General features: G+C 50.4%; 7 protein-coding genes across 7 annotated transcripts; 6 read left to right on the top strand and 1 right to left on the bottom strand.

The window, feature by feature from the left end:
* Positions 1-1,468: 1,468 nt before the first annotated feature.
* On the top strand, positions 1,469-3,214 carry ASPGLDRAFT_28082 (SH3 domain protein; the record flags this gene model as incomplete). The annotated part of the gene is made up of 4 exons (XM_022543720.1): positions 1,469-1,563; positions 1,617-1,700; positions 1,760-1,922; positions 1,979-3,214. The coding sequence occupies 4 exons, from the start codon at positions 1,469-1,471 to the stop codon at positions 3,212-3,214; spliced, it is 1,578 nt and encodes a 525-aa protein (XP_022398416.1).
* A 625-nt stretch (positions 3,215-3,839) lies between these two features.
* ASPGLDRAFT_50269 (glutathione S-transferase family protein) lies at positions 3,840-5,189 on the top strand. The gene is made up of 3 exons (XM_022547273.1): positions 3,840-4,113; positions 4,169-4,507; positions 4,583-5,189. Exons 1-3 carry the CDS (start codon positions 3,961-3,963, stop codon positions 4,793-4,795), a joined length of 705 nt encoding a protein of 234 aa, XP_022398415.1. The 5' UTR covers positions 3,840-3,960; the 3' UTR covers positions 4,796-5,189.
* ASPGLDRAFT_648359 (actin-binding ADF family protein) lies at positions 5,081-6,520 on the top strand. Its single transcript, XM_022548828.1, has 6 exons — positions 5,081-5,267; positions 5,429-5,553; positions 5,651-5,661; positions 5,756-6,013; positions 6,101-6,149; positions 6,210-6,520. The coding sequence occupies exons 2-6, from the start codon at positions 5,548-5,550 to the stop codon at positions 6,357-6,359; spliced, it is 474 nt and encodes a 157-aa protein (XP_022398414.1). The 5' UTR covers positions 5,081-5,267; positions 5,429-5,547; the 3' UTR covers positions 6,360-6,520.
* Positions 6,521-7,173: 653 nt separating this feature from the next.
* Positions 7,174-7,904, top strand: ASPGLDRAFT_132254 (cytochrome c oxidase subunit IV family protein; the record flags this gene model as incomplete). Its single annotated transcript, XM_022541109.1, has 3 exons — positions 7,174-7,483; positions 7,571-7,764; positions 7,815-7,904. The coding sequence occupies 3 exons, from the start codon at positions 7,174-7,176 to the stop codon at positions 7,902-7,904; spliced, it is 594 nt and encodes a 197-aa protein (XP_022398413.1).
* Positions 7,905-9,170: 1,266 nt separating this feature from the next.
* ASPGLDRAFT_50266 (F1F0 ATP synthase subunit beta) lies at positions 9,171-11,803 on the top strand. The gene is made up of 7 exons (XM_022547272.1): positions 9,171-9,246; positions 9,330-9,487; positions 9,698-9,783; positions 9,835-9,877; positions 9,981-10,297; positions 10,366-11,215; positions 11,270-11,803. The coding sequence occupies exons 1-7, from the start codon at positions 9,236-9,238 to the stop codon at positions 11,347-11,349; spliced, it is 1,545 nt and encodes a 514-aa protein (XP_022398412.1). The 5' UTR covers positions 9,171-9,235; the 3' UTR covers positions 11,350-11,803.
* A 547-nt stretch (positions 11,804-12,350) lies between these two features.
* On the top strand, positions 12,351-14,761 carry ASPGLDRAFT_50265 (putative CTP synthase). Its single transcript, XM_022547271.1, has 6 exons — positions 12,351-12,543; positions 12,619-12,745; positions 12,813-12,821; positions 12,880-13,151; positions 13,206-13,343; positions 13,393-14,761. Exons 1-6 carry the CDS (start codon positions 12,519-12,521, stop codon positions 14,574-14,576), a joined length of 1,755 nt encoding a protein of 584 aa, XP_022398411.1. The 5' UTR covers positions 12,351-12,518; the 3' UTR covers positions 14,577-14,761.
* Positions 14,762-14,902: 141 nt separating this feature from the next.
* On the bottom strand, positions 14,903-15,960 carry ASPGLDRAFT_38021 (uncharacterized protein; the record flags this gene model as incomplete). The annotated part of the gene is made up of 2 exons (XM_022544895.1): positions 14,903-15,049; positions 15,790-15,960. 2 exons carry the CDS (start codon positions 15,958-15,960, stop codon positions 14,903-14,905), a joined length of 318 nt encoding a protein of 105 aa, XP_022398410.1.
* Positions 15,961-15,999: the final 39 nt, after the last annotated feature.

Raw genomic sequence — 15,999 nt, 5'->3', positions numbered from 1 at the left:
CTGATCTTTAGGTTTACTTTTCAATGAGAGAAATACAGACATACAGGATAATAATCTGTTGGAGTGCAGCGACGTAGGATTAACATACTACTACTGCAGGACCGTTCAGTTCATCCTGCACTGGGGCATGATCCACCTCGAAACACCACGATCTGTTCGAATGTGGAGTCATCCAGCGTGTTGGTGCATGTATCCTCCAGTAGGACATTGTAACTGACTGCCAGTACATACAGAGTACAGATGCATGCATCCGGCATCTTGACTGAATCTTTATATTGCTGCGATGCAGGTCTCAGTGTGTCCAAACCGAGACTAAGATAGACTCCGAAACGGTGCGAAACGCCGAACCAGATGGCGCAATTCAATTCTTCCGCACCAGCCAGGGGTCCGTATTTCCGTACTCCGTATGCTTCTCTGCAGTTGCTGTGCCACATAACTGATTCACCATGTTTGGTCGCCAGCCTCGCGTTCCTGCATATGTTCCTGGCTTTTGTCCGGTTGTTTACTGACTCGCGGGGGAGTGTTGCTTTATCCCCTCTTGCTCTCTGCAGTATCCGGAACAACCCCTCCAACCATTCCCAACCAACAGAGCGGCCCGTCGATCGAACCTCTGTTCAGCAATTGGTGGATCTCCCACAACCTTACAGAGAGCCGGCGGGCGTTTAATTATGATTAGCTTCTCGTTTAGCTCCATTTCCCCTTTGTGATTCTTCTGTTCGGTGAACAAAATTTCCCCATTCTCCCTGCAGTTTTGGGGGATTGTCTCTGCATGAATCAATTTCTCGATGGTTTCTTTGCTAGTCCTGGTCTGCACTGTGTAATTATAGACACACGGACTGCAGATTCACCAGTGTATTGATAAACACACCAGGCCCCCGTGACTTTCTCGTGGGTGCTTTTGGCTTAGACCAGAGGAAGCAATCGCCGCCATCATCTCTCGCTTCATCCCTCATTTCTTTTTCTCTTTCTTTAATTCCTTCCAAATTCCCCTTCTCTTTTCCTTTTCAGGGCATTAGTTGTCTTTCCCCCCCATTCTCTGAGTGGCCTCTTATCAGGCCCTTTTCTAGCCACTCCCTATTCTCTCTCTCTCTCTTTTTTTTTTTTTTTTTTTTTTTCTCCGCGGTTCTTGCTCGGTCGTGGGGAACCAGCCACTCGTTTACTCTTCAATTGTCTTCTTCGCTCCAGACTTCCTTCCTGCTTTCTTTGGACCTATATCGGGATCGACACGCGTTTATACCGACCGGAGTGCTATTGTCGTTGGCTTTCCCCCCCCCCCCCCCCCCCCCGAGACCGTGAATTGTATCGAAGCAAACAAGACCATGAAGATTCCTTTCTCGCCATTAATTCGATAGTTAATCACCAATTCCTGTATTGACGCTCCTAACCGTCGACGTTTCATAACCGAACCGCTGTTATTGTTCTTTTATACGACCGGCGTGTGACAGCAGTTTCCAATCGGGGCTCAACCATGTCCGGCTCTTGCATGTCCCTGTCAGGGTCGACGCTATGTCCCGCCTTTAATGCCTCTTCGATATCGACCAGTTCCAGTCTTTACTCCGATTTGTGTGTTTATCCGTTGAGACTGGGTTTCTTGTTTTCCTGGCTGACTGCAACAGTCCCTTTATGCGAAATGTCTCGAGCCTCTCGGACTTTGACGATGCGTTGAGCAACTACGTCAATGGAACCTACATCAAGTCCAAGTGCGTACAGTCTCTGAAGCAGTGCAAAGACATTCAACTAAACCATGGTCTTTGATTAGGTATGAGAACTACCTGGGTTGCCAGGGAGCTAATCTCACCGACACCAATGACTACTACGCCCGCTACACAACTAGCGCAGTTTGCAACGGCTTGGTTCAAAGCTCAAAGGATGATTGCAACCTATCCGATGACGAGTCAAAACCGCTTTGTGCAGACACTTGTGTTCGTCTCACCCCATTTCGTCTGCCGATCAACATGTGTACTAACAAGTGCGACAGGCCTTGATGGCGACGAGCGAGCAGGAGATCGTGGTCAATTCCGACTTGTGCCCCGGATTAAGCGACGATTATATGAGCCATATTCGTTCCGACTTTACCGTGTGCGCTCTGCCGGCTGACTCGCTGACCGGTACCTGTATATCAGGAGCCGACAATGAACCCGATGAGTGCGGATATGGACCGAATGTGATGGGATTGTGTGGTTATTGCGCAGGGAGCTCTACCAACTCGACCGATTCCTGCTGTACGAATGCGAATGCCGCAAGCCGGTGCAAAGATGTAACCGTGCCAACCACGACCGCATCTTTGCCACCTCTCATGCCGTCCTCTTCATCCAATTCGACAGGAAACGATGCTGGCTCCCATCATGGTCTTTCAGGAGGCCAGATCGCGGGTGCCGTCGTTGGATCTGTTGCTGGATTCGCGATATTAGTCGCTCTGATTGTACTTGCCCTGATATGCCTACGGCGCAAGCGCCGCACGCAGAGTGACACTGCTTTGAATCAACCGAACCCGCAAAGAAGAGGCTTTGCGCCGATGCAGAATCCTTCGGACAACCCGGGAATGGTAATGATACCTGGTGGCCGGGTGGCCAGGATGTCTGCCCTGCGAGAAATGCCGAGCTTAACCTCTAGGCGCTCCCGCCGCACCTTTTTCGGTGGCAGCAGCACCAAGTACACTACTGAGCCCTCCGAATCAGAAGCACCGAGCGCGAGCCCCGGATGGATGTCGAGGCAGATTCCCCCCGTTACCGGGAAGCGACTTGGCTCACTCACGAGCAGCTCGTTTTTGGCTGCTAGTAGCGATACGTCTCCTCGTTCGGGAACAAAACTCTCTTCCCCCGAGGTATCAAGCCAATCCGAACAGATGTCGTCCTTCCAAGATTATTACTCGCAGGATAATATCCACCCTGGTGACCGGGTCGCTGTTCTCTGGGCGTATCAGCCACGCGCAGGCGATGAGTTCTCATTGGACCGTGGAGAAATACTGAAAATAATCGGCATCTGGGATGATGGCTGGGCAACTGGCGTACGCCTTTCAGAAAGTGCCGAAAATGATGGTTTCAAGCATCGCGAACAGCGTGATAGTGGGGTGTCACAGGGTTCGCACCTGATGCCCTCACCAGCTCCAACAGGAGATATAAAGGCGTTCCCACTGGTTTGCGTCTGTCTCCCACAACACTGGAAGAAGATCATCGATGGCGCTGGTGAGGCAGACAGTGAGGGTTCTCCATGATAATTGTCTGCTCAGCACGATTTGCACTTTGCGTTCAAACCTCCCTCCCCGTCCTTCCTTTACTCGACCAGGGAGCCTGCAGACTTCTTCACACTTGTCCGTGACCAAAAGCTTTCATCGCCGTTCACCTTCCTTTTGCGTGATACCGTACTGAGCGTCAATTCGGTTGTGATTTTTCCTTCCTTTCTGTCCTTACGAGTTGTCTGCAGCCATTCCCTCCATGCGCGTCAAGGCTGTTATAACCGTACAAGCCGTGCAGACTGTTTCTCACGAAGATGATGTGATGAGAAACCCGGGATGCTTGTGAGACGACTTATGCTTTCAATTTTTATATCATTCATATACCCCATCTTACGGCAATGATTCTCTGTTCTTTGACTAGATGTCTTTCTTTACATTATTTATGTCTGTTTTAATGTGGAATTCTGATGCTTATTTTCTGTTTCTTTGAGTACATATTAACCTGTGTACATATTTAGACCTCAATCAGATATCGGTGATACTGCTACTAGTTCGGAGTTGGATACTGTTTCTGTAGAACCCGAATTGTTACCCGGCTGCGGGGGAGATGCTTTACTAATCCACTCAGTGCCCCTCACAGACAGAAGGAACCAGGAACACAAGTCGTTAGTCTTGAGTGGGATCACCTCATCGAGACCGTATATATTCTGTGAACTAAACCTGTCCTTCTTAACAATTATCACTACTCAAATATCCATCGAACACAGCAATTGAACGACTACAAAATGGCTTCTCCGAAAATCATCCTCTACACTTACCACGGATGCCCCTTTGCGCACCGGGCCCATATCGCCCTGAAGGAGACAGGCGTTGACTACGAAGAGGTCATTATCGACATCAAGAAGCCTCGTGAGCCCTGGTATCTCGAGATCAACCCGGTACGTCACCTTAGCCTACACATCTGAGCGGTATCTCTAACCTTGAACCCAACAGCGCGGCCTCGTCCCTGCTATCTCCTACAACGGCGAGATCCTCATCGAATCGGCTATCGTCGCACAGTTCATCGCTGATGCCCACCCCTCTCACCTCCTTCCTCCGTCGGGCCCCGCAGAGAACGCCCTCTACCGCGCGCGGGTGAGCCTCTTCGCCGATGCCTTCAGCAGCAAGGTCATGCCGAATGTGATGGCTGGTGTCAGGGCTGCCTCGCAGGAGGAGCGTGAGACCGCTGGTGATGCGTTGGTTGAGGCTGTGGCTAAGGAGATTGAGCCGTTGTTGAACAATGAAGGCAAGGGGCCTTTCTTTGGGGGTAGTGAGAAGTTGACGTTTGCCGAAGTGAGTTTCTTTCCCTTTACTGTATACACTGGATTTCTTTTCTGTTGCCTGGATGATGTATGCTGACAAGCGCAGGTCCTCACCGGTTCATTCCTCCTCCGGATCCTGGCTTTCACGAAGCCGGAACATAATCTGAACAGCACCAGAGTCCCGGCCCTGCTGAAGGAAAATGCACCCAAGTTCTTGCGCTGGGCGGAGGCTACTGTCGCTCAAGAGAGTGTCAACTACATCTGGAATGAGCAGGCTGTGGTGGAACACACGCGGGCCAAGTTTGCGCATAAGCCGTGATATAGTTCTCCGTGTGGAAAACCAGTATAATAATAGGCAATTGATATAGGGCCCTATCCCTGTTCTAAATAAATGACTGCAGCCTGACGTGATGCTCGGGTCGCCGCGTGTTAGGGAAAGCCGAGTCCCATGGTTAGAGCCCGTTGATGACAACACGCAAGGAACTCATGACAGCCGGCCGGATATTTTATGCCTGCGAGGAATGCTGGCCACGTGTGCAGCGCAGTACATTTCTTATTCGTAAACATCTACTCAAGATCACATACATAGACATCCTATACATAAGCCACAGTACAAAGTGAAGAACTGCCTACGGTCAGGGGACTCGTGTCGGCATAGTCACGTGCGGCATCTCCCCACCATCACCGCATCCAAAGCCGCAAAGCACAACAACCAAAGCCCCTCTATCTCTCCTCCATCTCCTTCTCACTTTCACCTTTCCCATCTGTCCAGGAAGAAGATTTGCGAGTTTGTGAGTTATATCCCTTTTCCCTTTGTTACCCTGAATATGCTCGGTTATATTATACCCTGGATTCAGATTCCGTGTTTAATGTCCCCAGACGAAAAGGGGAAATGTATTGGTGGCCACTTGACTGACTGACGGTTCCATATCGCGTGGACATTTCAGCGCAGGTTATCGCTTCCTATTCTCCTCTTAAGAACACCTCTAGCCTTCTTTACCCTCCGCCGGGTTCATATTTTCGGTTTCTTTTTTCCTGTTTAATTGAAATTCACACTACAAGTGGTAAACTATGTCGGTACGTTCAGACCAGTGCTGTCCTTCCCCTTTTCCTGCTGACTGCGGGGTGTGCTCTTGGGTTTTGCATCGGCTAACATTTCCTTTTTTGATTGCAGCTCGCATCTGGGTATGTTTTGAGAAACTCCTTCATATCCTCGCCGCCCGCCATGCTGTCATACTCGCCCGAAGGTGTCATTTGCTGACGAAGAGCCTGCGACCAGTGTTTCCGTCGGTGACGATGTCGTCGGTGTGTTCAACGAGTTCCGCACGAGCGCAAACTCCAAGGCGGACAGAATCAAGTTTGTGATCTTCAAGATCTCCGACGACAAGAAGGACGTTGTCGTCGACGAGGCCTCGACGGAAACCGACTATGAGGTCTTCCGCAACAAGCTCGCGGACGCCAAGGATGACAAGGGCAAACCCGCTCCTCGCTACGCTGTCTACGATGTTGACTTCGAAATCCCCAATGAAGGCAAGAGGTATGATATGCAACGTTCTGGTTGGATGGGGAAGGGTCAGTCACCATGACAAGAAGATGAAAACTGACACGTTGCTTTTCCTTGTAGATCCAAGATTGTTTTCATCGCTTGGGTGCCCGACGATGCTCCCACTTTGGTAAGTGTCATTTCCTATGGATTGTCGCTCAAGAAGGCAACCCGGCTAACGTGGCGATAGTGGCGCATGGTCTACGCCAGTACCAAGGAGGATTTGAAGAGGGCGCTTAAAATCACCAGCGAAATCCACGCCGACGACAAGTCCGACATTGAATGGAAGACGGTCCTTTCTGACGCGAGCAATAAGAAGGCTGCTGGATTGCAAAACTAATGGTGTCGGCTGGGTCCGGGCCATGTTGGTGCGTTAGAGCAGACTTAGATGATTGCGCAGCACCGCTCTGTCGCCGTGTTTCGTTTATTTCCTCTTCTTCGGAGTAATCCAATTCGCAATGAGATCCCCGTTTGCTCGGCATATACGTTAGCTTTCAATGTGAGATTGTAACGACTTTGGCTGTTTCCGCTGGATGGCTGTATTTTCCGCAGTCGTGGATACACCTGGTGAACTCAAATGGAAGGGGACATCTAAAAGTTGTAATTCTTTTCTCCTTTCTGTACAGAGTACAATCCTCTAGAGTAAAAGGAAGGGTACGTAGTTGTTTGCCTTTGGGTCAGGGTAGCTATCTATCGTATGATAGCCGGAGAGAACCGGATCCCGGCGGGCATAGTTGGTGGTGACTTTGAGCACAGTAGCAACACAGCAGGTGTATACCGAAGAGAATAACCATAGCAAGTGAATATATAGCAGATGAATAGCAGCATTGACATATCTAAATAATCCATATACTACTACTAACACTGGCATCTGGTGGCATATGAACAAACCCCGACGGGTCGGGTGGAAGCCCGCGGGCCAATAGAAACGCCGCCAAAAACGGGACTAAGCTCACCGTCCGCCTTTCGAAACCTCAAACCACAGTCGACCGTCTGCTCCTCGCCTTTCCCCCCCAATCGCGAAGCCCCTCTTACGCTTTTATTCGGAGAATTCATATACCCTCCGGGGAAGGTTGATATTTATTGGCCTCTGGAGAGCCATTCTTCTCATTTTTTCTAATTGACTCTGTGCGCTCCCTTTTTCCGCACACACAATGTTCCTTCAATCCGTCACTCGGGCCGCTGCTCGCAGCTCGGCCATGCCCACCACTGCCATTCGTTCCTACCGCGCCGTCCCGAGCCCAATGGTCTGCCTGAACGCCCGTCCTCAGCCTGTGCAGAAGGCCATCGCCCCTCAGCAGACCCGCGCCTCGTCCGAGCATGCCATCGCGAACCCTACCCTCTCCGGTATCGAGAAGCGCTGGGAAGCCATGCCTCCCCAGGAGCAGGCCGATCTGTGGATGCAGCTGCGTGACCGTATGAAGGTAGACTGGCACCAGATGACCGTGCAGGAGAAGAAGGCTGGTATGTGATCCTGATATCCGGAGAATTTTTTTTTTTTTTTTTTTTTTCCTCTTGGTGGGTGTTGATGCTGATAGTGTGGTTTGATAGCCTACTGGATTGCTTTCGGTCCCCACGGCCCCCGTGCCCAGGCCCCCAAGGGTGAGGGTCTCAGGATCTTCTTCAAGGTCGTCCAGCTCGTTTCGGCTTCTTGTGCTGTCTTCTACGTTATCCACCTGTTCGGCAAGCCCCTGCCCCGGACGATGACCAAGGAGTACCAGGAGGCCTCCAACGAATACGCCAGGGTATGCATCCTCTTATGCCCCTTGGACTGGATAATGCTAATGGCCAACAGCAAGAGCGTATCAACCCCATCCACGGTATCAGCAAAGAGGGATACGAGGGCGAGGGCTTCGTCCAGAGCCCCCCGGCCGAGAAGGAGTAAACTGGATGGACATGAGAATGAGGGACAAGTGCTACGATTGTCCGACGACATGCTGGACGAGCAGTTTTTTTCTCTTCTGGCCGTATATCCCGTCGCATTGACATACGCAACAACAACGACAACAAAAGACCCTCGTTGCTGGAGTGGTATTTTTTCTTTCCCGTCACAAGGAGTCCGAAAATCTGTGTACTTCGTACTGTGCAATAATCGTTTATATTTCTTTTGTAGCCATAGAGCATTGCATTATATTTCTGATGTACGAGTAGTACTTGTATGGAAGCTGGTCGTAGTGTAGCTTCGAGCTAGACTGTAGAGAGTAATTGACCTGTGCATGTGCGTCATAGCGTATCCCCGGGTACTCCAAGTTCTGCAGATATCAATCCTTCCTGGTTCTGTTTCTAGATAGTCTGGAGTATTGGAGTGCAGTATCCGGGGTGGAATTGAGAGCCGGATGTGGAGGGAATAACCGCACAACAAACACAGCTCTATTTCTAGGCATTGACAGATTTACAGGTACATACAAGTACTCTATAAAAGTACGGAGTAGATGTATATCATAGCTAAGCATGTCATTAACAAAAGAGTCCTCAATGCAGTACAAGCTGGTAATACAAGCGAGCTCCGGTACCAACAGCTTCATCACTATGGCGATATACAATACAGTCGGTGACAAGTTGCGGAACACACGTCAGAGATTTCCGAGCGTTCGTCCGAGCAGGTGTAATTGCCAGCAATACAGGTGAGTGTACATAGTAATATGTAAAATATTTTGTATTTTATTAAGTGATGTTATTTCAATTGAGCTTATATTTTGGAATTGATTGATACTGCCTACGGAGTATGGAGTATGTTGACCAGGTACATAGTGGTAGCTGTAAAGTGGCATGGTGGGAGAGAGCTCCGATACTCGGTGGTATGACGGTATTGTATTTTTACATTCCCTGCATCCGGATTGTGCGTTTTAGCCGGCTTTCACTGCTACGAGTTCACAACAGTACTCAGTATGATAGAGTGAAAATAAGAGAAAACAATTATCTATTCTATAGACCAGAACAAACAATTACATACTCATAGAATACTATAGTATAAAAAACCACAAGTAGTGCTGGTATGCTTCGCGTCGGTACATCACGGGATCGTCGGCAAAACCGCCCCGGAAAGGCTAAGGGCCACACCGTGTGCCCGTCTCTCTCTCTCTCGTTCCCTCTCTCACTCTGGCCAACCTCACTCTTTTCCTTTTTCTCTCTTCTCCTCCTTCCTCCCCCCCATCTCCTCCCCTTGACCTTCTCATCCCCATCTTTTTTTTTATACCCTCTTAAACACCCGTCATCATGTTCAAGAGGTAAGTTAATGCCATTGTCTTTTTTTTCTTTATTCCTTTACCCCCCGTCTCTCTATTGTTGTATCGCTCACACAAATTTCTAGTGGTCTCGCCCGGACCTTCGGGAGGGCTGCTTTTGCCCGTCCGGCCCCCGTCGCTCGCCGCGCTCTCCAGCCTCGCTTCCCCTCTCTCGCCAGATTCGCCAGCTCTGAGGCCACCCAGGCTGGAAAGATTTACCAGGTCATTGGTGCCGTCGTCGACGGTATGTTGTTGGCCCTTGTGTTACCGCCCTGCCTTGCTTTTTTTGCCGACGGCTCGACGGGTGTGGGAATTGGGATGGATGGACGCGCAAAAAATCTTTTCTGGCTACAATTGTCTACAACAACCACGTCAAAATCCATTCCAATTCTCGATTCCCAGATAAAATGCAACGGCTTGAGTTTCTTTATGGTCGAGTTCTGACGTATTGCAGTGAAATTCGAGGGTGAGAAGCTCCCTGCCATTCTCAACGCCATTGAGACCGAGAACAATGGTCAGAGGCTTGTCCTTGAGGTTGCTGTATGTATAGCCATCATTTCTCTCCGTTCTGTCAGTTGCTAACGGTACCAGCAACACATGGGTGAGAATGTCGTCCGTACTATTGCTATGGATGGTAAGCTTCCTTTGTCCCGGTTACCCAATCGGGTTGTCTGCTCCCTTCCCATCTGGGGTTTGACAATTCGACATCCCAATTGAATCGAAACTCACCATCTCAGGTACCGAGGGTCTCGTCCGTGGTGTTGCCGCCCGCGACACCGGTGCTCCCATCACCATCCCCGTCGGCCCTGGTACTCTCGGCCGTATCGTCAACGTCACTGGTGACCCCATTGACGAGCGTGGTCCCGTCAAGGCCACCACCCACCTGCCCATCCACGCTGAGCCCCCGCCATTCACCGAGCAGTCCACCGAGGCTGAGGTTCTCGTCACTGGTATCAAGGTTGTCGACCTGCTTGCCCCCTACGCCCGTGGTGGTAAGATTGGTCTCTTCGGTGGTGCCGGTGTCGGTAAGACCGTCTTCATTCAGGAGCTGATTGTATGTCCCCCTTTTTTTTTTTTTTTTTTTTCTTCTTGTTTATGTCTATATTGGTCTAACGAAAACAGAACAACATCGCCAAGGCTCACGGTGGTTACTCCGTCTTCTGTGGTGTCGGTGAGCGTACCCGTGAGGGTAACGACTTGTACCACGAAATGCAGGAGACTGGTGTCATTAACCTCGACGGTGACTCCAAGGTGTCCCTTGTGTTCGGTCAGATGAACGAGCCCCCAGGTGCCCGTGCCCGTGTCGCCCTTACCGGTCTTACCATCGCCGAGTACTTCCGTGACATCGAGGGTCAAGACGTGCTGCTCTTCATTGACAACATTTTCCGTTTCACCCAGGCCGGTTCTGAGGTGTCTGCCCTGCTGGGTCGTATCCCCTCTGCCGTCGGTTACCAGCCCACCCTGGCCATTGACATGGGTATCATGCAAGAGCGTATTACCACCACCACCAAGGGTTCTATCACCTCCGTCCAGGCCGTCTACGTGCCCGCTGACGATTTGACTGACCCTGCCCCCGCTACCACCTTCGCTCACTTGGACGCCACCACTGTCTTGTCCCGTGGTATCTCCGAGTTGGGTATCTACCCCGCTGTCGACCCTCTCGACTCCAAGTCGCGTATGCTTGACACCCGTATCGTCGGTGAGGAGCACTATAACACCGCCTCGCGTGTCCAGCAGATGCTCCAGGAGTACAAGTCGCTCCAGGATATCATTGCCATTCTGGGTATGGACGAACTTTCCGAGGCCGACAAGCTCACCGTCGAGCGTGCCCGTAAGCTCCAGCGTTTCCTGAGCCAGCCCTTCACTGTCGCCCAGGTTTTCACTGGTATTGAGGGCAAGCTCGTCGACCTGAAGGACACCATTGCCTCTTTCAAGGCCATCATCCACGGTGAGGGTGACGACCTTCCTGAGGGTAAGCTTTGTTCTCCATCTTTGACCGTCTAATGGATTAAGCTAACTTTACTAGGTGCTTTCTACATGGTTGGTGACCTCGCGTCGGCACGCGCCAAGGGTGAGAAGATCCTGGCTGAGCTTGAGGGCCAGTAAATGTAATATTGTTGTGTTTTGAGCGCCCCTTTCTTTTTTTATTTAGACATGGACTTTCTTCCATGTTCCGTTTTCTTTTGATGGATGTACAGTATACTCGATCTAAGAGAAAAAGGGATTTGAAAGAAAGCTGTTCCGAAGAACGAAAAAGGAAAGAAAGGAGCAACACGTTATGCCCCCGACCCCCAACCAACCCTCTTATTGTAAGCCTGGATGGAAGTTCTCCAAGCTTGTGTTCTATTATGTGTTCGGATGTAAGTAACCTAAAATGACCACAGTCAGCCTATGATACCCTCTGGGCTGGGACAATTGTATTATTTCTTTATGTGTTGTTAGTAGTCAGTTCAATGTACGAGTAGTTTTTGTGATCTTTCCAGTTTCGATGTATGCTTAAGGTCATTGAATGGACGAATGGAGCTATCTTGGCTGTTGTTCGTGATTGTGATCATTGTGCTCCTATGCTATCCTAGACTATATGCTCTATGGAGTATATCCTGCTGTGATATCCTTGACCTGCCATTCTGTAGGGAACTCGTCCCCATCGTCTAGAAGGCCACCGGTCATCCCGTGCTGTTACTTAGGACGAGAATCCTTCATACTAGATAGATACTCTCGTCCAAGTTGTAGGTTTGCAGCCCTCAGACCTCAATGCCGGTGGTCGTCGGGAGTCAAGCAGTGTACACGAGTCTAACTGGTATTGTCTCGGCATATCGTTGGATATCGTCTATTTAATCCTCGAAGAATATGGTCTCGATACAAGAACCTAGTCAAAAGGTCAGCGATGAGACAAAAGAATGCGAGTGAGAGTTGAGCTTACCAGTCACCCCGCCATGAATCCGAGCCAACCCCGCCGCTGCAGTAAGAAGTATACCGCCAATCACCCAGTCACATCCCCTCAAGGCATGTGCATGCATAAAGGCCAATTCATCGCACAGCACCTCTAGTACATACTACTCGTAGTGAGTGAAGTCGGTGAGCGGCAGCCAACGGCAGAAAAGAGGGGCCGCCAAATTCTGCCGCTAGACCGCCCACCACATGCGGAAATCTTAATTTTTTTTTCGAGTAGAAGCCCTTCGTGTTGGATCCTCTTTTTTTTCCTTCCTTCCCCCCTTCTTCCCTGGCAGTTGCCAGCCAGGGAAATTGGGCTTGTTTCTGAATATCCAGTCAAGATGAAGTATATTCTTGTTTCCGGAGGTGAGTCTTTTCTTTTTTCCCCCGCTTTTCGTTGGGAATTGTGGTTGTCGAGGACAAGTACTGATCTTTCTTCAGGTGTTATCTCCGGCGTGGGAAAGGGCATTATTGCCTCGAGCTGTGGTCTTTTGTTGAAGACTTTGGGTCTTACGGTGTCGAGTATTAAGGTCGATCCTTATCTTAACATCGATGCTGGCCTTATGTCGTATGTACATGTGCCGTTCAATTCAATTGCTCAAGTCGAGTCCCGTGCTGATCATTTCGTTTTCTAGACCGATCGAGTTCGTACCCCAACCCTTTCGAATACTGTCCCAGGAAAACGAAGTTAACATAACAAAGGCACGGTGAAGTCTACGTCCTCGACGACGGCGGCGAAGTCGACCTCGATCTCGGAAACTACGAGCGTTACCTCAACATCACCCTCTCGCGCGACCAGAACGTTACCACCGGCAAGATCTACCAGCACGTTATCGAGCGTGAGCGTCGCGGCGACTATCTTGGAAAGACTGTTCAGATTGTGCCGCATTTGACGGACGCTATTCAGGATTGGATTGAGCGTGTGGCGCGGATTCCGGTGGATAACTCGGGTCGGGAGCCGGATGTTTGCATTGGTGAGTATCCTGGTATATCACCTGTATTAGGGGTATAATTACTAAACTTCGTAGTTGAGTTGGGTGGTACGGTTGGTGATATTGAGAGTGCTCCGTTTATCGAGGCTATGAGCCAGCTTCAGCGACGGGCTGGGCAGCACAATTTCCTTCAGATTCACGTCAGCTATACACCGCTGATTGGTTCGGAGCAGAGTATGTCACTCGGACATGGGTTTGGTATGGCACGAGCTAATGAATGCAGAGACGAAGCCGACGCAAAGGGCTATCAGCGATGTCCGCAGTGCTGGTCTCCGGCCTGACCTGATTGCCTGCCGTTGCGAGACTCCTCTTGCCGAGAGCACTATTCAGAAGATCGCCAACTCGTGCCAGGTAGAGCGGGACCAAGTTGTTGGTGTGCACAACGTCTCGACCACCTACCAGGTTCCCATCCTCCTTGAAAGCCAAGGGTTCCTCAACACCCTCAGTCGCATCCTCGAAGTTCACACTATCCCCAAGCACCCCAAGCTTGTGGACTACGGCAAGGCCATCTGGCAGGATTGGCAGGGGCTTGCTACAAGCCAGGACCAGATCCTTGGAACAGTAACGATTGCCCTTGTCGGCAAGTACACCAGTCTCCACGACTCCTATCTCAGTGTTAGCAAGGCATTGGAACATGCCGCTATGCACTGCAAGAAGAAGTTGGATCTGCTCTGGATCGACGCCTCCAACCTTGAAGAGAGTACCCAAGAGACCTCCCCGGCCGAGTACTACAAGGCATGGCACGCCGTCTCCACCGCCAACGGCATTCTCGTCCCCGGTGGATTCGGCCTCCGCGGAACAGAGGGTATGATGAAGGCCGCCCGTTGGGCCCGTATGAACAACATCCCCTACCTCGGTGTCTGCCTGGGCATGCAACTCGCCGTGGTGGAATACGCCAAGAACGTCTGCGGCATGGACAAGGCCTCCAGCGCCGAATTCGACGAAACCTGTGAGCAGCCCATCGTCGTGTACATGCCCGAAGTCGACAAGACCAAGATGGGCGCGACCATGCGTCTGGGCAAGCGCCGCACCGTATTCCAGCCCAACACCGAATGGTCGCGCATCCGCAAGCTGTACGGCGAGAAGCAGGAAATCTGGGAGCGCCACCGCCACCGCTACGAGGTCAACCCTGAGATGGTGGAGACCTTGGAGAACGCTGGCCTGCACTTTGTTGGAAAAGACGAGACAGCCCAGCGGATGGAGATTGTCGAGCTGAAGGACCACAAGTGGTATGTCGGTGTGCAGTTCCACCCCGAGTACCTGAGCCGTGTCCTTGCGCCTAGCAAGACTTTCCTTGGTTTCTTTGCTGCTGCTGCTGGGTGTTTGGAGGGTATTACGGATGTGTACAAGGACCGTCATGATCTTAGCCACCAAAGTGTTGAGATTACGACGGGTGAATCTGCTTAGGCGTTTTCTTTTTTGACTGTTGTCATGATTCGGTGTTCCGGAAAAGAAAAGATGAAATATGTTTGGGATAGAGTTTTATATCATCTGCTTAGGAACGAGAATGCATTACTATCATATTACTGGCCTTCTTAGCAAGCAATAAAAATCACATAATATATCAAACGCAAATCAAGCCTTAACAAGCCATCCAAATAAACGCCTCTCATTCAACTTCCTAGCCACCCCTTCCTCAAAACACACATAACACCACTCACCACCACCACCACCCCCCCATGCCCACACTCTCTCCAACCCCCCCTCGCAAATACCTCTCCCTCATAGCACAACTAACACCATCCACCACTCACCCCATGCCCGGACTTCTTCCAAATCCACACGTCAGCATCACCGTATTCCTCTTTCCTCGCGAAGAGGTCTTCCTCCCAGCACAAACAACACCAGTCATCGCAGCCACTTCCGTGGATGCCGTGCGTCTGTTTTTGGTTCTGTAATTGCTTCTGGCGATGGTGATGATGCGCGATTTGCGCTTCGTGGACTTGTTATAGTTGCTTGGGTAGGTTGAAGCTGTCGGTGAGGTAGTTTGGTCTGTAAATTTTGGCTTTTGGTGGTATGGTGAGTATCAAGACTGTTGATGGAGATTAGATGAGATGAGTTGAGTTGACAGAGTTTGAAAGGTGAGGTGTATGTATTCGGTAGCAGGCAGAATAGCTAAGTGCAGTAGGGACTATGCTCTGCCTGGGTATCCGCGTACAATTCTGATATCACCACCGGCAAGGCAAAAGTTGATACATAGCATGATCTCGAGAAAGCGGCAGTTGGATTATGGGATATTTAGTATTAACACTATCCGCGAAGCAAGCTACGCTCCTGGTTTTGTGTCGTGATATTTTAACTTATAGAAATCGGAATGAATAAGATTGCATTATGATATTACCTAACTAGTATAACCCTTCCAGATCCAACTTGTCAATATCATCAATCCCAAACTCCGTAATATCGAACAAAAGGAAAGACAAAACAAGGGTGTCTCGTTAAAACCCCCCGGAGCAAAAACCCTTCGGGATATATGTTGAGGAGCCCCAGTAGGAAAAAGAGCACACCCAAACACAATCGTCAATCTGATATTAGAAAAGCGAACTAGCCCCCCCCCCAAAAACGACCCATGCGGTTTCTGCCATGGCAACGCTGAAACTGAGTCTGTTTTAGTAGTTACTTTGGAAGCAGCAGGAGTCGCCGCAGTAGCAGCAGCAGCAGCAGCAGCAGCAGCAGTAGGAGGAGGATAAACGGGAACAGAAACAGGGGCCTCAGGGTACAGGGGCTTAGGAGGCAGGCGTTGTCGTTCTTGGATGTGGAGGACGTCTTCGACGGAAGATATCCAGTCCATGATTTTTGGATAGTTTGTGTTGATAGTTGTGTGTAGACC

The sequence above is a fragment of the Aspergillus glaucus genome (genome assembly GCF_001890805.1).
Source record: "Aspergillus glaucus CBS 516.65 unplaced genomic scaffold ASPGLscaffold_18, whole genome shotgun sequence".
NCBI classification, from domain to species: Eukaryota; Fungi; Ascomycota; class Eurotiomycetes; order Eurotiales; family Aspergillaceae; genus Aspergillus; species Aspergillus glaucus.
This window is presented reverse-complemented; position numbering and strand designations above follow the sequence as displayed.